Raw genomic sequence first — 18,774 nt, 5'->3', positions numbered from 1 at the left:
TTGTTTCAGCTCCTGAAGTGAGTTGCCCAAATATCATGATTTGGTAGCAGCTGCCTAATGCTGTTGGTAGTAAGTTGATGTGCACTCAGGGATGAAAAGCTGGTGTGCCCAAGCAGATACTGCTCCCAGCGGCTCTCCTGGTGATGCCACTCTCCAAAACAGGGACTCCCGCCTCTGCTTTTGAACCATGCTGTCTAAAAACCCGAGCCGGGATCAACACCTCTTTGTCATTTCTAAAAAGTCCAGCAATTCTGGCCCTGACAAACAAGCTCTTCAGTTGCCCCCGACATTGGGAGGGAGTTGCGGCAGACAGATGAGGTCGCAATAGCTGCCGCTACTGAACGCGTGTGAACACCCAGAGTTACGGTGGAAATGGGTAATATTGCTACCTGCTTACCACCATCTTCGTATTGGTGTGGTTGCATCATTTCACTCTTCACGAATACCAGAACAGAAATGCTCAAAGAGCAGTTCCATACTGTTGACAAAACCTACTATTTCCATCTGCTAATGGTCCGATACTGTTATTAGGACTCCATATTTTTCCTCTGATTTGACAGGGAAAGAAGTTCGCCTCCACAGACTGCTCCAGGTGCAATTTTAATTATTAATCTTCCGCTGATCCTAATCTCTGCTTTTTACTCATCCCAATCAACTTCCCCTCTACTCCTTTTGTTATGTTTCTAACTGTCCCTTTGCTTTCCCTCTAAGCTGGTTGTTTTTGTAACCAGCATGAAACTTTTCCTCCTAGACAATCTTTTGGGGCCTTCAACAGCATGCTGTTAATGTTTCCCAATTATCAGCCACTCTGTTTTTCTTTTTTTTTTAACCTTTGGCTCTGGTAATTGTTTCCAACTTTTTATGAAGTGCCAAGAACATCTCTATTGCTGCTTTGGGATGGGTTTTTGCTCATTATAAATGTTATTGGGCCACAATCACTTGTATTGGTATCTGCCAAAACGAGGACTCTCATTCATCCTCCCCAAAACGTGGCCTCCAACATAACGCACCCCAGAGCTGGTTATATTGCCAAAGCACAGAGCTGTGAAGAGATACTTGGGCTTGCTGTAAATAAGGTGTATCTCTAATGTAAATAAGGTATAACTCCAACCTCTCCCACGGCATCAGACAGCCCTCATGAGAAGGGATGGCTCACGCTTGGCCATGTGTCTCCCCATGGTGGCCTCAGCCCCAGAAGCAGACAGTAAGAAATCTGGTTATTCTGTTCATTAATGAGATTTTATGCCCTGGAGCCGACACTGGGTAGTATTCCTCCTGCTGTTTTACACAGCAGATGATGAATCCTTTAGCGCTCTGGACTCGATGATCTCCAGAGGTCCCTTCCAACCCTATGATTCTACGATTCACTCAAGACCGTTTCCTTCTGCCTGGCAAGCGAGGAGGAGCATTGGGAAGGGTGTACATCTACATCCACCCTGCTCAGACCGGCAGCTGTTAGTTAAGCCTGGCTCAGCATCGCAATGCATCCTCCTTTGCTTGACCTTGAGCCATTCTTCACTCCGAGTTCATTGCAGGGCACTTCTAAATTGATGCTGGACTGTCACAAAGATGTAACAAATGGCAGGGAACCTGCTGACGAACTAGATAGCAGTGTGAATTTCTTACAACGTTAACGGAGATGCCTTCTCTGCCCGAGACTTGGACAAGTGCGCAGAATAATGCGACTTGGATCATTTTAGCTCATAGGCTAATTTATTTCAATAGTCAGCCAAAAGCCAGCGAAAGCCGCACGGACGGGCCGTGAAGACAAGTTGTTGGGGTGCAGTCAGATGGAAAAAGAGCGAGGGGCAAGGAGAGATGGGGTCAGTATAAGAGGAACCAATCCGGGTGCTCCAGATCCTACAAACTTGGATGTTTGCAATTGGATGGTAAGATAAAACCATCACCGGAAGAATCGACATTACACGCAGAAGGGTGTCAACGACTGGCTAAACCGACCTACGCGCCTGCCAAAAGCGGGGAAGGGAGAAAAAATGACAGCAAATATCCTGTTACTTTTAAAATCCCTCTTGGCTTGTGCTTTCCAGGTGAAGTGGAAAACCGTTTCACTTCTGTTACTTCCCATCTGCACAGCCGTTGTATTTCTTTTAATTTTCTTTTGCAAAAGTATTTCCTCCAGAAAGAAGAATGTGCCCCTTCCACACGCCCCTGGGATGTCCACCTCTGCCTAAGGAACACAAGAGAAGAGGCCAAACAAGGCGGCTGTGCATCTCTCATTTAAGCGATGCTGCCATGTGCTGCTGTGGCTTTTGTTTTTGCCTGTGCTCCCTCACTTTCCTTCTACTTAAATAGAAGGTACCTCTTCTTGTCCTCTCTTTCAGCTCTAAAGTCTTCAGGGCAGGGACGTCCCCTGTAAACCCCTCTATCAATCAGCAGTTTATACTGCTGATAACTAACGGGGAAACCAAGGAGCCCTCGCTGAGCAGGGACAGCAGTTTGCGCCACTAAAACGCCAAGAGCTGACCCGCAACGTTGAGACCGAAACTCTCGGGGGTGTTCAGCCTCACCAGGCCGAACCGCAGCTCCCCACAAAACTCCCACCAGAGCTCTTTATTCCCAATTTAAGCCAAGAAACCTGACCACCACCACCCCCCCCCGCCGCGCCAAATTCTCATGGCTTTTTACCCAGAAGCGTGGAGAAAACAGATTTAACAAAGCCCTGGTCCGCTGCAGTTCTGTGTTTCAGGAAGTTTTTGTACTCAGGCGGGTTTAGGAAACTAAGCTGCCCCCCCCCCACCGGCAAAGCTGCAGGCAAAGCCCGGCTGCAAATTCAAAGGGGTTCTCGTGCCAAACACTCGGTGACCGCGCTCGAGGCTCGCTCTTCCCCAAGTAGCTTCAAGCTTTGAAGCTGAACAGCGGAACGAGGCCAGAGATCAGACCAAAACATCCAGAACATCAAGGGAAACCAAAGAAGTGGTTAAATGTGAACATCAAGAAAAAGGACAAAAAAAAAAAAGGACATGAAAAAGCGTTCGTCATAACCCTTGATGGCTGCTTTATCTACGCTGCGGCTGTGGTGGGCTCTTTGGAAACGCGATGCTCTGAAAGTATAAAGGAGACGGGATTTGTAGGGAAAAGTAATATCTTTTATTAGATCATCCGATATAGTCATGAAAAAGAGTCAAGCCTTGGGCACGCAAAACCTCCTGGAAAACTTGTCTAACTTTTTCAATTACACTGATATTAACTCCACCTGCAAATCCCGCTTCGCTTTGGCTACCTCCAGCCACCGTGAACGTTGTCTCTGTAGGTGATCACCTCTCTCCGTCTGAGGGGTTTTTTCACCCCCATTTCTCCCGCGGTTTGCTGGAGTATTTATCGCTGCCCAGCCAACAGGGTAGGAATAATTACTATATTTACCACACACTGCTTCATCTAACTTATTTGTACCTTTTCACTACTTTCAGGCTGGTTTGCCTGAAACCCTGCAGCAAAGCTTGGAGCACCTGGAGGCAAACCCTCACTCACGACTCCTGGCCTTTGCTTTAACCACCTGCAAATATTTTCTCCCTTTTAGACCCAAAGCTGTGGGAAAATCCTGCTGACAATAGTGAAGGAGAACTGCTTAATACCCTTATATATTAGAGGGTTTAAATCCAGGTCTTACACTCCGTCTCACAAATAAGTCTTTAATTTTACTATTGGGAATGTGTCACAGCCCTAGTAATTTTTATACAGAGGAAAGAGATTAGGAGACGTTTTTCCCCTCGTATAGATGGATTACTTTGTGCTGTTCTTGACGGTGTCAAAACCTTAAAGGCCCAAAGACAAGTTTGCCAAACGCCTTCCAGGAATCACCTAATCTTTAAGTATTTTTGAAAACAAGACAAAATAATACACTGAACAAAAATGTTTCTCTGTTTTCCAGTTGAACTGAAAACTGAAAACATTCAGTTAATGTTTTTGCCTAAAAAAAAAAAAAAATTACTGGGAAAAACTGCACAATTTGCAAGACGTCACATTGCTCCAAACCCAAAGCACTGAAATAGCAATTTTACTTCATCTATTCCATAGCTGAAACAATTAAGATTTCACACAGATTTAAGTATCCTTTCAGTCAAATAAAATGCGTATTTTTTGAGAAAAAACCCCAACCCAACGAGACCAAAACATATGCAATATTTCACCCATGTAATTGCTTTTCTCCAGTGGTGACCTACCAAAGAGTGATGCTAGGCTATGGGCAAAGAGATCCTACAGGACTGGAGGGCTTCTACAGCAACAGGGCAGAGTCCTGAAAACGGAATAAATCTTATTTTCTGTGTCCAAACGCTACAGGAAGATATGCTTTGTGTAATATTTGTTTTTTTTTTTTTTTTTTAAAAAAAAAAAAGCCGTTGACTTTACATCTGCTGAGAAAACACTCGTCTTCCCGGTAGTCTCTTTGTGAGCCATGCAAATGGTGCTTTGCAGAGCTAGAGGCAAAGATGTACAGCCGTAACTATTTTTAGACTGCAAACTCTCATGGATTTTAAAAGGGCTTTTGCATATGGAAACTGAAAAAAAACACAACACCAAATGCAAAGTATTTCAGGAAAAGGATAAAATGATTCATAGACGGTTACAGAGCAGAAGGGAGGGGTTGGTGCTTTTATCTTCCGCTGACAGGGTTGCTAGCGGGAGCCTCGGCGCCCACGGGGAGGGCACGGTGCTCGCCTCCCCCCATCCCACAGGGTCCCCTGCCAGCCTCACCGACCAGCTCCGGCCCAGCTGCCTCCAGGATGAGAAGGAAAACAACTACGTCAAAAAAAAACCACCTGCCCTGTCAGCAGCTTGACCCTAAAAGGGGGCCTACAGGAAAAGTGGGGAGGGACTCCATCAGGGAGTGGAGTGATAGGATGAGGGGTAATGGTTTTAAACTGAAAGAGGGGAGATGCAGATTAGATATTAGGAAGAAATTCTTTACTGTGAGGGTGGTGAGGCAAGGCACAGGTTGCCCAGAGAAGCTGTGGCTGCCCCATCCCTGGAGGTGTTCAAGGCCAGGCTGGATGGGGCTTTGAGCAGCCTGGTCTCGTGGGAGGTGTCCCTGCCCACGGCAGGGGGGTTGGAACTAGATGATCTTTAAGGTCCCATCCAACCCAAACCATTCTGTGATTCTATGACTGATGGGACAGCACAGCAGCCTCCACGCTCATCTAGCTGCCTCTACAGTTGCTTCCCCGCTGCACTAATCGCCTTGCCTGGCCCCTCGGATGCCCAGTGTGAGATATATCAGTGCGTAGGGAAGAAAGTTTGTGCTCCGAGATGACTCTGATGTGATAGATGGTGGCAAACACCACTGAAACCCTCTGCAGAGGGCTTTCTGGCTCCCTCCTGAGGCAAACAGCATCTTCATCCTCAAAAATATATCCTGCTCAGAGAGTGAGCACTGCACCTGCTTACATACAGATTCGGGTGTTTCAAGTCCCACAAAAATTTCTGCCAGCTTCTTCGGCAGCAAAAGCTAACTAGAGCAAAATTGGCACTGGAGACAAAAGTAAGCAGACATCGCCTTTAGCTGATTTTTGATTAACCTTGCTCAGTAGTGGCTGTGGGGCTGTCCGGAGAGCTCAGACCCCCGTCCTACCATGTACCAAAATGAGAGGGCACCTTCTGTGGCTCTTAACGTTTCCCCGGACACTTAGGTCACTTCAGGCCTATCTGTATACCTCACCCAGGCAGCAGCAGATGCCTCTGATGACGACTTTACGTTGGCTGAGGAAGTCATACGTCCTTGCACGTTTATTTTATGTTTGCCCGCTTCCTTTGATACACCGCTAACAAGGTGTTTCGTTATTCCTGAAGAGGTAAAAAAGGACTATGTTTATGCATGTTTATCTCTCTCTTAAAGGGAGATGAAGGGTCAATGTGATGACCCAGGTAAATACTAGCTGTTTAGCCTGGCATTAATCCTAGCAAAATACAGGCAATCACAACGGGATTCGATTGCCTAAGAACTAAAGAATATGAATACAATTAACGCCAGTCAAAATGGTCTTATGGAAAGTGGATCTTGTCAGATTAACCTGATTGTCACTCTTTGATAAGATTATAGGTTCGCTTGACAAAGTTGGGCTGAACAGATGTAACATACCCAGACTCCTGAAGGGCATTTAAGGTACTACCATGAGTTATCCAACTGCTAAGAGCAGGAACACACAGCAGCAGACTATAGCACTATAGATTAAGAACCTGACAGCAACATCTCAAGTACTTGACATCAGGGGGAACCATCATACTCGACATCAGGGGGAATCATCATGAATAGATATGTCTCCAGCTTGACAGACTGACAGCAGCCTCAATACCATTCAACATTTCTAACCAAAATCACAAAGTTGATTTAAAAACAATAAAAAAAATAATCTGGATGATAAAGAAATTGGTGAACCGGCAAACAGTGGGCAAACAGGGCAGCCAAAGCATTCCGGATCACTTAAATGAACACAGCCAAATACAAAGTATGTACGTCCAGGAAGAAATGTGCACAGAATGAGAAGCTCAGCTGCACGACCGATGGCCAAATGACCAGGGCAACCGAGGGTGGGAACAAAGAGACTATTCACCTTCACTCAGGCAGGCAGGAACATATTGCACGTATTTCCAGCGCCCAAACTTTAAAGAAATGAGCAGAGGAGAGAAAAGAACTATAAAGAAGGACTCAAGTAATTTGGGGAGTTTTAAAAGGCTCTGTTTTCTTTGTTTATCTAAGATGGAAATTAAGTCAGCTTTCAATCTTTAAGTACCTTCACCCAGAAAATGTACCAAGTCCTACACAGCACTCATTTACTAAAGCAAAGCATAAAAGTCAATGGCTAGAAGCTGGTTTCAGATAGTCAGGCAGAGAATTCGGCACACATTTTCACCAATGTAATTATCCACTGGAGTCAAGCATCAAGGAAAGAGGCTGAGATGCTGCTGCTCAATGTCTCCAACTCAGGACTGGAGGCCTTCTGAGATACTGAGTCGAATGTAAGTTATGCTTTAGTCAAAGTCAAAAAGATCACTAAGTTCAATATAGGTGATTGAACGAAAGATGTAGGTCAGATTATAGTCCCTAATGACAATTTTTGGTCTTATGCTTCTGAAGCTAGGACCAACAGGAGTAAAAGTCCACACGATTCCCTTTGTGACACAGTGTCTCCATGTGATGTACGAGCCACTACTGAATCCAGTGGGAGCATACCAGTTATGGTGACTTTAGATCTTGGGAGGGATGGGGCAAGTATTCTAAACTTCAGGTTTTCTCCGCACTGAACAACACTGGTTACGGGATTTGCTGGTACCACCTAGGGACCAGTGCACAACAGAAAACCACAATGTAGTACAAATAATTCATAACACATCACTGATAGCTGGGGAGAAGAATGATGAAGACAACTGCTTGCTTTTTGCTCAGATTTTGCAACTGCAGATACGTATTTGGACAGCGGTTGGTTGCTGCCTTCTTTCTTTCTGCACACTTAGCAGCTTTGGAGTATTTTCTCTCTTGCAATCCATGCTAAATGGCTTTTCTGCCATTTAGGGATTAGTTCAGCCAACTTTGCATGGATCTACCCCAAGCACCTCAAACTTTAGCTAGCAGAGGTGCAGCTCCCGAGCATTTATAGATGTGTCAGAAGTGTGTTGCATACTTATTTCCTTGCTAAATTCCAGTTTGCTTTTAGTGTTATTCTTTGAGTCGTACTTTTGCCTGTGCTTAAAGCTTAGAGGACATGGGTCCAAGACACTTTGTTCTCATCCGATACCACTCTTCGAGTATGTCAGTGCACCTTAACAGTGAGAAGTCCTAAGTTTAAAGGGGCAAGAGAAGTTTTTCACAGAGGCGGTTTCTATTAGATGGGATTTTTCTGTCTGCTTTCTCTCCTCCAGCGGCAGCCTGGTATTGCTGAACAGGAGAACTTGTTGCTGAGATTTTTTTCAGGTGTTACTTGAAGATGAATGGGAGGAGATGTATTTATGCTTATCACTGAGCTAACAGCAACTGAAGAGATACTGTTCAAGGAAAAAGCCAAATCTATTTTGGTTAAAAGTATGGACGTGACTTTGAATAGTTTCTTTAAGTAAACAAAAAAGGAGCCCCTAAAGGGTATTAGGTTTATAAGCTGCAACACCACTTAAAGAACAACACAGATAATTAGGTATAAAAGCACATGTTTGAAATTACCATGACAAATCACCTGATGTTTGGAATTTGGGATTTCAAGTACATTCCACCCTGAACACAGATCATTAGTGTAGGACTCATGATTTGTATGGATGAGCATCAGCAGACAATTTTCCAGCAGGCACAATTATAGGAATTTTGGATGGAGACAAATTCCAATGTTTGATTACCATGACTGCTACCTTAAAAGACAACTAGAGCTTAAACCAAACTATTACCCAAACTGTTTTTATCACTGACTGACAATATTATATGGCAGGGGATTGTTTACCTGGAATGCTCTCCAATTTTCTACGCAGTTCCTCGTTTTCTTGTTGCAATGAAATTACCTCCTGCTCTAGCTCTTGACACCGAGGGCAGTAACCTTCTTCGTCTTCCTCCTCTTCCTCCTCTGGAAGTGTAGAAGATGATGGGTGACCATGAGATTCAGATGTCGCTGGAGATGTCCATCCACCTAAAGTGTGTACTGGAGAGGTTGAAAGTGGATCCACATCTGCCAAATGGCTAAAATCATTTACTGATGAGGTGTTCTGAGAAGGGAAGCTCCCAGAAAGCAAATAGTTCTGAAGGGAATCGGTAAAAACTCTCAGAAAGGCTGAGGTTTGTTGTTTCTTTTGCATATACTGCATCTCTATGTCTAAAATGTCTGACGTCTGACTATGGACCATTTTCCCAAGCTGACATTGCTCTTGTCTTTCACTATAATTTGGGTTTTCCTGCTTTATACAAGAAATCATGGACTGAGAGTGATTGTTGTCCAGTAGTTTTCCACCACAATTTAAGAGACTTAGCACCCGGCTGCATTGTTGGGCAAAGGCATCCAGAATCATTCGAGACTCTGAAACAAAAGAAAAGATGAATCACAGAAACCTAACGCAAAAGGTTATGCCAGGCAGTAGCAGCTAGATGAATGTACACAACCGTTTACAGTAGCATGCGTTTTATTTCTGAACACATTAAAATTATGGCTTCTGCTTTAATACTTCTGCAACACTGTGATTTAAAACAATCCTGACTTTGCTTCTATTTTGAGAGTGCCCTTGTGCCCTTGCTGTTAATCAGAAACGCATTGTGATGATAGTCACTGCTTACTGCCGTCTTCTTTCAGAGGAATTAAGACAGGAAAATGGAGAAGAAAACACAAATTCCACCCAATTTGCTACAAGTAGAAGTTCAAGTAAGTACTTCTCTGGAAGCCTGTTTCAAGCTGCTGGTGGGCATTGCCTGTACATATTTGCAGGAGATTAAGGTCCCTCCCAACCCAAACCCAAACCATTCCATGGTTCTATGACTTTGCATTACGCTTTCTTCCTATGCCCCGCTCACCTCCAACAAGGCTTCCGAGCTTTGTTTTTTCTCCCTTTCATCTTTGCTGCACTTGCTTGACATTGAGTGTGGGACACTTTACTTGACCCACCCCCAATTCTATGGACTTTGCTTCCGCTCCTTTTGCTTCAGGTTCCAGATATGTCCAACAACAACTCAAGAGTGATAAGCACAAACCCCTCTTCTTACACCAAGGAAAGGCATCAAATGTACGATGTGATGCTCCTCTGGTCAGAGGAGGAAATTTTTCTGTCCTGCTGACCTCATACGAGTTTGCGGGTAGGCCAATATCACGCAGTGCAAAGCTGTGCAAAGTTCTTCAAGCTGCTCTGGACGTAATCAGGAAACTCTACGTGGGGCTGTGTGGCAGCTTCTGGAGGCAGCAGCTCGTCTCTGGAAGCAGGGTAAGGACACCACGCCGCACCTAGCCAGCCTTGCCTCTAATGACAGGAGGTGTCACATCTCAGGGAGCAAGAGCAGCTACAAACTAAACCTCTACAGTAGGATAGTTCATTTCTGAGTGTCTATGTGTGTGGAGTCAAGCTGCTGTAACAGTTCTGGGACCCAGATGGAAAACGACCACGACACTTGGCTCTAATTTATGGTATGACCTGCTAGGTTCCCCAATAAAAATAAGGCCTTTTAATTTTTTTTTTTAATCTTATTCACAGCTGAGTTCCTCTAGGTGCCTAAAAAGATGTAACTAACATTCTGCATGAGATTTAAAAAAAAAAAAAAAAAAAAAAAAAAAAAAGACTGGTAGGTTTAAGCGCTGCCAATTTTGGAGAGCTCTTCTCAGGCAGGCTTGACTTTTAGAAAGTGACAAATGCATTTACTTTTGAAAAGGCAACCTGCTACAGATGCATGAGACGAAGCACCCCAGACCTTCATCTATCTTAACTTCATCGCTAGAGACGAAAATGTAGCCTCATCACATTGATAATAAGTAGAGAACAGAGACATTCAGAATTCGGTCCTTTAAGAGGTGGCACTTCTCATGGTACTTCTCCATGATCCAGAAGATATGCCTTCTGGTGGAAAATGTACTTCATACTGAGGTTAGTACAGCTGGCCTGAAGAATATTTGAAAAAACGCTAATTTGCATTTTTACCATCCTCCAGATCTCTGCAAAGAAGGCAAGGCTGAAGCAGCATACAAATGCTCCCAGTCCCAAACACAGCCTGAGGAGACCTCCCCGAGGACGTGATCTCCCAAGGACAGGGAGGTGAGGCGGACAGAGTAAGGAAAGGCGCAGTGCTGGGCCAGGAGGGTGCCCAGGACCAAGCGGGGTGAGCCCACCAGCACGTGAAGGATCGGGGTGGCCCCAAGACCACTTAAGGCACCCTCACAATCAGCCTCCTGTGCTAACGACTCCCACACCATAGCCTTCGGAGATGGGCTCAGCCAAACCAGGGCAGACCTCTCCAACACATCTTTGATCCAACACGTGAAGCAACGCCCTCTGTCCACGTTACAAACTCAAACGGGCAGAAAGGCACAGGCGCTGCTGCCCCCTTCACAAGTGGGTGCCGATGGGTGCTCTGCAGCCTCCGTACCTGCTGTCCCTCCTTCCCTTTTACTGCGTTCTCCTACGGCCAGCTGCCTTTAGCCCTGACGATGCACTGGCAAAATAACACAGCACAACAAACACAATATAAATTAAAAGAACAGAACCCCAGTGACATTGCACCTTTCTAGCTGGGACCTACCAATAAATCAAAAGAAAATCAGGAAACAAAGGCATCTCTAACAACTTCAAGTTGGGGCTTTCTTCGCCTTATTTCTTTACTTCCCACATTTTCACTTTAAAATTATTACAGGATGATATTGATTGGAACTTTGCAATCCTACTACAGAGCAGTTTTTTCATTCACTTTAATCCTATAATCCAATTCCAGACCTGAAGTCATATTTACTGTTTGTATTTTAATCATTGTGGTCCCTGTTGACAAAACAGTTATTCATTCTTTGTGTATCCTTCTTGCAAGGGGACAAAATATGAATGAAACAACTGAAAAGGGATTAGATTAGTATAAGGGATGTTATTCTAATATTATGGTTTCTCCTAAAATATGGTAAAAAGTAACCTGACATTTCAAATACCAGTTTTGAAGAATGCTATAATGCGCAATAACATCGGTAAAGATAAAATTAATGATTAGTTTTGTTGCAAAATTGAATGCATTAGGCACATTCACTGTGATAATGGCTTAAAATGTAACTGAAATTTTATACAGAAATGACAGTATTGATTTAATCTTCAGTTCAGTATCAGATCTGCTACAAAGACACAATAACAGCAATTACTGGTTTTTTTCTTAACTTTAACCCATACTCAAAGACATAAAAATGAAAGTCATGACAAGGCAGGGCTATTTTGAAATGCTAGCAGAAAGATTTGCAAATGATTTTTTTTTTTCCCTGGGTACCACTGGGCAGCAATAGCAAGGGACGCTCTCAGCACACATTCTGGAAACATCTGGCTCTGCGCTGGCACAGGTACCACTTTGAAGCGACTTCTACGGCAGTAACGGTACACGTACCCACAGTCAGAACAACCCTAAATGAGAATGATAACTGCGGTTATTTCTTGTGATGGGGAAAAAATAAAAACAAATGCTGCCCATTTAGCATATATTGTGGAAATGGAGATTTCAGCTTTTATGGACTCACTGTAATTAGAAATGCAGGGACTGTGCAACATCTAATCACTACCAAATGACAAAAAGTTGTTTTTACGTGAACACTACTGAATAACCACTGATCTATGATTCTTAATTGATTTAATGTAATGTATATATTTTCTAGCAAAGGAAGATTCTGTTGAAATGACTGCACCAGGCTAAAACAGTGTAAACAGTTTATTAAAGCCTTATTGTGATATTCCTTTTCCTTATTACGATGCTCACCAACCATGTAATTCTAATGTCTCAGGCCCCGCAGTCTTTAGTCTTACAGAACTTCTATTGACTTTAACTAGACTTTTGCCTGAAGGCGGACTTGCCAGATCGGGCCCATAAAGTGCTAATAGATCAGGATTAAATGGCTAAAAGTATTCCTAACTACATTATTTGAGTGTGCAAGCAACCAGAAGACAATATCACATGGCAAATCAGGTACCAGCTCCTGCATAAAGCATCCGTCTCTCCTTCTTTTTCTCACTGATGCTGAACTACGTGGTTTCTTAGCTATCCAACCGTCGGTCTAAAATCAGGGGTTTAGTAAGAGCGAACTTCTGAAACTCAACCTGGTGACTTACGCCGACGCATCAGGAAAGATGTCTGGAAAGACTGGCAGGTATAACAGCAGCAGGTATAACACCTGAGGATCTTTTCAGTACCGAGACCAGACAGCTTTATTAATAAGGCATTGTGTCGCGTCTCAATGGCTCTGGATTCAGGCCGTGGCTCTTCCATAGCTTCCTTTGTGATCTTGGGCAGATGGTTTAAAAAGTCATCTTTATAACTATTGAGCGGGTCTGAATACCATACATTCTCCCCTGCAGGGAATGTATTCATTGGTATTTAATTTTCTGGAAGATTCGAAAGTCCAGGCTCCTTAACAATTTCTATCATCTCACTCTTCACCTTCCAGTGCTTCAGTCCTCTTGTCTGATGATTTGTATTTCTTGTTTTGTTGGATTATTATCATATTATTATTACTTTAGATCCTGGGGAAGCAGCTCTGGACCCCCCAAATGGCTTTGTCATTATGTTTTTAGATATGAACGCTGCTGCAAATATCTGTGCCTGAGTCATAAAAGTGAGAGCATTTGACACCTCCCATCCTGACTACAGAATGCTTCCTTGGGCGTTTTGCGTGAAGATCACTGAGATAGTCCACCGGATGAAGACTACAAGTGTTTGGCCATTTCAGTACCGACCTCATAGACCTACTTCCAGATGAGGGGTCCCAACTTCTCAGTTAGGGCCAAAATGATGGTCTTCACCTTCTCTGTTCACTTAAAAAAAACTTCTTCTGTCTGGACATCGTAGAGATTGATTAACTGGTTGTCTTAAACATGCCAGGTTGTTGGTATCTCTAAGATAGCTCTGCTCTTCTGTCTCTGCTTTTCAGGAAATCCCATCTTAAATTTTGAGGCACATTGTAAGATCTACATCATGCTTTCCTAAGGAAAAGGAGTTTCTTTGGTGGACTATGATACTGTTTAGCGTACATGCTACCAAAGACAAACATTCTTTTGGCACCAGGAAAATCTGAACAGACTAATAAAGAATTAATATTTTACAGGAGAAAATGGGTATCTGCTGGTGCTTTGAATGCGTCCATTTGTGTGGCTTACTCTGCAGCAGAGGTGGTCAGAGTAACCACTGTTCACTAGAGGAGAGAGGAGGCTTGTGCCGCAGGGCAGCTCCACGCTTCTTGTCGTAAGAGGACATTTCTCATGCAGGATCTTTCCCTACAAGATGGGATCTTGAGCTAGATCTTTCTTCACCATGGTGCAGGGTGGAGAACACCTGTTTCTCCTCCTTCCCATAAGCCCTCTCCCCGCAATTCTTCTGGAGTCCAGGGTGACCTCTTGGAGAGGGACTGAGGAAGAGACCGTTCATTCTTGTCAAGAGCTCTAAATGTTACGAAAAGCTTCAGAAACATGGAAGCACCCTTATTTGTGGCTGTGTGCCCACTCTCAAAAGCAAACTTGGTGCTCTGAATCCCAAGGGGCCAGAAATGTCATGCCTGAAGTTTAAGAATCAACTGCGTTAAGCGTTTAAGTTGCTAGCGCAGAGCTAGATATCCCAGGAACGGTGTCTTACTGGCCAGCTTGCTCACTGTTGCCCACACAACAGAAGAGGTATCAGCAAAAAGGGAGGAATCTCTGAAACTGAACTTATGAAACAGGCATCCCTACAAAATCGCGATCTGCAGCCCTCCACCCCATCACTCAAGTAAGCACCTGCCAAGTGCTACGGCTGAGCTAACTGGGAAAACTCTGCAAGTCATGGATGGTGACTGCCTCTGCCTTGTGGAGAACAACCCAGTGGACCTGCAGCTGGGTACCTGCTACGGGAAGGGTCCTTCCTCCCCTACAACACCCACCGCTCCAGACATATAGCTCTGACTAAGAGATGTTCTGGAAAGGGCCCAGGCCGTGTCTCTCGCTGCTGGTGGGAACTGGGTGGGCAGACCCTGCAGGGGCTGGGCAAAGCGCAGAGCTCCGTGCACCAAGGACACACAAACGCTCCCGCTCCCCAGGGGCAAAAACGCCAGCTCTGCTTCCCCAGCGGCTGCCTGGGCTATTAAACTGACTCACTTATTTCTCAAGAGGATTTCAGGGCTCTGGATGGAGGGATGGAAGCACTTCACATACATACAGCCTCGCGGTCCCAACTAGCTCACCCTCGACAGCTTCCTGCTCAGCTTCCTGGTGCTACGGCTCCTCCCACACAAGGTGTTTCTCCATCACGGAGCGGGATGGATAGGCACACAGCTCAGCAAAGCACCCGTTCCTCAGGGTTCACAATACCCAGGAGGTTCTAAACCTTGTCCCTTGCTTTATCAGACTCTGGTAAAATACAAAATCCCACTTCGGCACAACATAGCAAGTTTTTGGTTTGTTTTCTCCTGTTCTGTTTCACTTGGTACTTTAGTCTTAGCTGAGAGAAGGGTATGTTGGGACCCATATAGGAACCTAAGGCAAAAGTAAAGCCTGGATGTACAGGTGATGGGACGGGGACTTCACAGAACTTCACTGCACGAACAGTGGGTCCTTAACTATCTTTTTTCATACAGGACTGAAATTGATGACAAGCTGTGAAGCGTGCTCTAGCTCCTGGTTAGTAAAACCTACAGGAGCAGGAGAAAGTCCAAACTTCCGCTCAGCAACGCCCAGAGGGCTTTGCTGTGAATATGGCCTCGTCTATCATCTACCAGACAGCTGAGTGTTTTCCATAACGTAAGCTGCTTCTGTAAAGAAACACAGGTGCCGCATTTATCAGCAATGTTTTGATTGTGGGCCACAAAAAATTACGGAAATACCATCATTTGGGCATTTAAAATAAGAAGTATTTCAAGAAAAAATGACCTTCTGCACGGATCACGGGACTATGTGTCACAGCCGTGAATTTTCAGGCTAATCTATTCAAGTATTAAACTTTTTTGGTAAAGTACTTGAATTATTTGTAACAAGGCAGGATAAATTCATCCAGTACACGGCTGCTGCTGAGCGAAAACAGGCATTAAAACATAGCCATATATCCTATTAACTAGCATATCTCCCTGTTTAGTAAGGAAATGTCATCACATTTGTTACAAAGGCAAACAGCAACATACCAAAACAGGATCCAATTTTTCTAAATAAATAAATCAATGATGTGTCAAAAATTAACAGATGAGTTAATATACCCGATGTTATCAAAACCAGATGGTGCTTCATAATATTCATCCTGTTCAGTCAAACCCTGAATATATTCTGGACCATCAGTATATAAAATAGGATGCTGCTATTTGTGATGGCAAACAAAAGCAATCATGCCTGCCAAGCACATACTATAACAGGCAGCATTTCAGCTCTGCTAGACAGAAAGTAATTAGAATGCTTTTAATGTCCAAAAGAATGATGCTGATAGGCTGCCACAGATGTGTAGATTTATGAATATTTATATGGTGGTTTATAGCTGACACTTTTATCAGTTGAAGAAGATAAAATATCTGCCTGACTCAAAAGCTTGACAGTCAGGTTAATAAAATCTCATTAAAGAGAATGACCTATGCAATTATATAGGATTTATTGTAATTCATTTTTGATTGTACTCTGCTTAAAGATGCAATTTCCCATTTCCTGATGCCAAATTTAGGTTGCACATCAAGATCTACGTGGGTTTTAACTCCAAGCCATCACTAGAAGAAAGATATGCGTTCAGCATCTCGATATCTTACACCTTTAAAGGAAAAAAAAATAAAAAAAAATTGTAAAATAATCTGATCTCCTGTTTCCTCGCTGCATCTTGGGGAAGCGGCGCAGGCGAGCAGCCGATCTGTTTTCTTTCTGTTAAAAATCGCCACCTCTGTCACAGCAGCCCCTCCATTACCGGCAGCTCCCTCCGGCTGACAGCCCCAGCCTGTCGCCCTCCCCGACCGCCACCGGACCGGGGGTATCGTGTCGTGTTGTCGTCCGTCCCCGTCCCCCCCCCCCCCCCCCCGCCTTCCCCGCCCCGCCGACGGCGCTTCCGCAGGTGCGAACCGCGCCCGGCGAGCGCTCGCCCCGACAACTCGCCAGCGGCGGCCGCCACAGCCCCGACGGCGCCGGGGGTGGCCACCACCGCCCCCCCACTACCCGTTCGCCCCCCCGGCCGGGCAGCGGCCCCGTCCCCGCTCGCCCCCGGCAACTTTCGCCATGCCCGACCGACGGGCGGATCCAGCCGCTCGCCCCGTCCGCCCCCCGAGCCCCGACGGGGGGGACCGGACCCCGCGGCCACCCCCCCTCCCCGCCGGGGAGCGGAGCGTGTGTGTGGGGAGCCCGCAGCCCCCCGTCCCGCTCCCGCTCGCTGCAAAGTGCCCCGCGAAAGTTGCGCGGCGGCGGAGAGGAGTTGCGGGTACCTGCGCTCAGCTCCGCGCCGCCGCCCCCCGCCGCCGCCGCCGGGCAGGGGCCGTAGCGGCCCGAGGAGCTCGGGGCCGGCGGCGGGCGGGGGTGGCCCTGGGCAGCGGCGGTGGTGGAGGGGGCGGCGGCGGTGGGGCGGGCGGGCCCGTTGGGGAAGGGTCCGTGGGGCGCGTAGGGCAGCGGCTCGGCGGCGTGCGGGAAGGGCTGCCCCGCTCCGCGCCCGCGGGGCACCTCCAGCATGGTGGGTCTCTCGTAGCGCTTGGCCAGCGCCGCCCGCTTGCCGGGGAAGGTCTTCAGGACGCTGTAGGGCCCCCGCTGCTTGTAGATTTTAGGGGTGCTGGGCCCTTCCTCCGCCGGCTGCATCTCCTCCGCCATCCCCCGGCCCCCCGCTCCGGGGCTGCGCCCGCCGCCGCCGCCGCCGCGGCTCGTCTCTGTGGCACGGCGGAGCCCCGGCGCGGCGGGGCGCCCGGCCTGATTGACAGGCGGCCGCGCCAATGCCTGGAGGGAGACAGGCGGCGACCGGCAAGTGTTTAGGGTAATCTCTGCTAATGGCAGCGGGGCGGGGAGGCGGGACCTGGCGGGGCCGCCGCCGCCGCCCCCGGCACCCCCCCCGCCGGGGCAGGTGAACCGCGGAGGCGGGGGGGTGGTGGGACGGGACGGGCGGACACCGAGCTTCCCCCCCCGCCCCCCAACACACACACACACACACACACACATACACGCGGTTCGGTTCGGCTCGGCACGGCCCGGCACCGCCGCGCTGCGCGGAGCCCCCGCCAAAACTTTGTGTCCCCTCCGCCGGGCGCGGAGCCCCGACGGCCGCCCGGTCCGTCCCCTCCTCCCCCCGCAGGGAGCCAGCCCCCGGCCCGCCTCCCCGGTTTATCGGTGGGGTGCGTGTGTGTGAGAGTGTGAGAGAGAGATCAATAACGCCGTAAATAAAAGTATTTGGGAGTCCAGGACCTGTCAGAGTTGATTAGGGCGCAGAGGACATTTTCTTTCTCATTATGCAAAAAGCATTTCATGGCGAAAGGAAAAAAAAGAGGTTTCGCCGCAACTCATGCATGTCAGATTTCCAGGAATCCGGGAGATTAATCACATTTAACATTATTTGCAACGTCCTCCACCCCTCACCCCCCCCACCCCCCCCCCCCCGCCTCCGCCACTTCTCCTCCCACCCCCCCGCTTTTTTGCAAAACTGCTTAAATGAGGCGGACACGTCGGGGGGAGGCTGGACCCGCTCCCCCCCCCCCCCCCACCTCCTGCCCAGACCCTTTCGGGGACAGTTAAATAATGAAACGCCGGTGAAAGACAGGAAGAGAATGAGATGCCATCGAGAGACGCTTCTGAGAAATGGTGGAGATGGGGGTGAGATGGGAGACAGCTGAAGCTGAATGATATGTTGAGGAAAAATAAACGATAACAAACCGCTCGCTCGCTCTCCCCATTCTTTCCTGCGAGGCAATTTTATATTTCGCATTAGCATTTCCCTTCTTCTGTCCCACTTCTCTCCTGCTTCTGCTGCTATAATTTATCAGGATTACAATAAGCCCTCTGGCTTTTGGAAGTAAAATTACAGAACACCTTAGTTGTATTTAAGCGGTGGTGGTGGGAAATCATTCCTCTGTCACCACGTGGAGTTTTGGCTACTTATTGTGGTCATCGCTCTCCCATTGCAGCTTTATTTATGTAGTCAGAGTCGGGCTCGCTGGAAATGAAAAGCGA

At 46.8% G+C, this 18,774-nt stretch overlaps 1 protein-coding gene across 1 annotated transcript in view; it reads right to left on the bottom strand.

The window, feature by feature from the left end:
* The window catches only part of BEND4 (BEN domain containing 4), a 34,339-nt gene extending 16,912 nt beyond the window's left edge, over positions 1-17,427 (bottom strand). Inside the window, exons 1-2 of the mRNA XM_054203152.1 lie at positions 17,052-17,427; positions 8,439-9,005 (exon numbers count right to left, since the gene is read on the bottom strand). Of these exons, the coding sequence (XP_054059127.1) occupies positions 8,439-9,005; positions 17,052-17,427 (943 nt within the window). The remainder of the gene's footprint in view (positions 1-8,438; positions 9,006-17,051) is intronic.
* Between the last annotated feature and the right edge of the window lie 1,347 nt (positions 17,428-18,774).

Source organism: Rissa tridactyla, chromosome 5, assembly GCF_028500815.1.
Source record: "Rissa tridactyla isolate bRisTri1 chromosome 5, bRisTri1.patW.cur.20221130, whole genome shotgun sequence".
Classification (NCBI taxonomy): Eukaryota; Metazoa; Chordata; class Aves; order Charadriiformes; family Laridae; genus Rissa; species Rissa tridactyla.
Note: the sequence above shows the minus strand (reverse complement) of the source record. Positions and strands in the feature narration are given on the sequence as shown.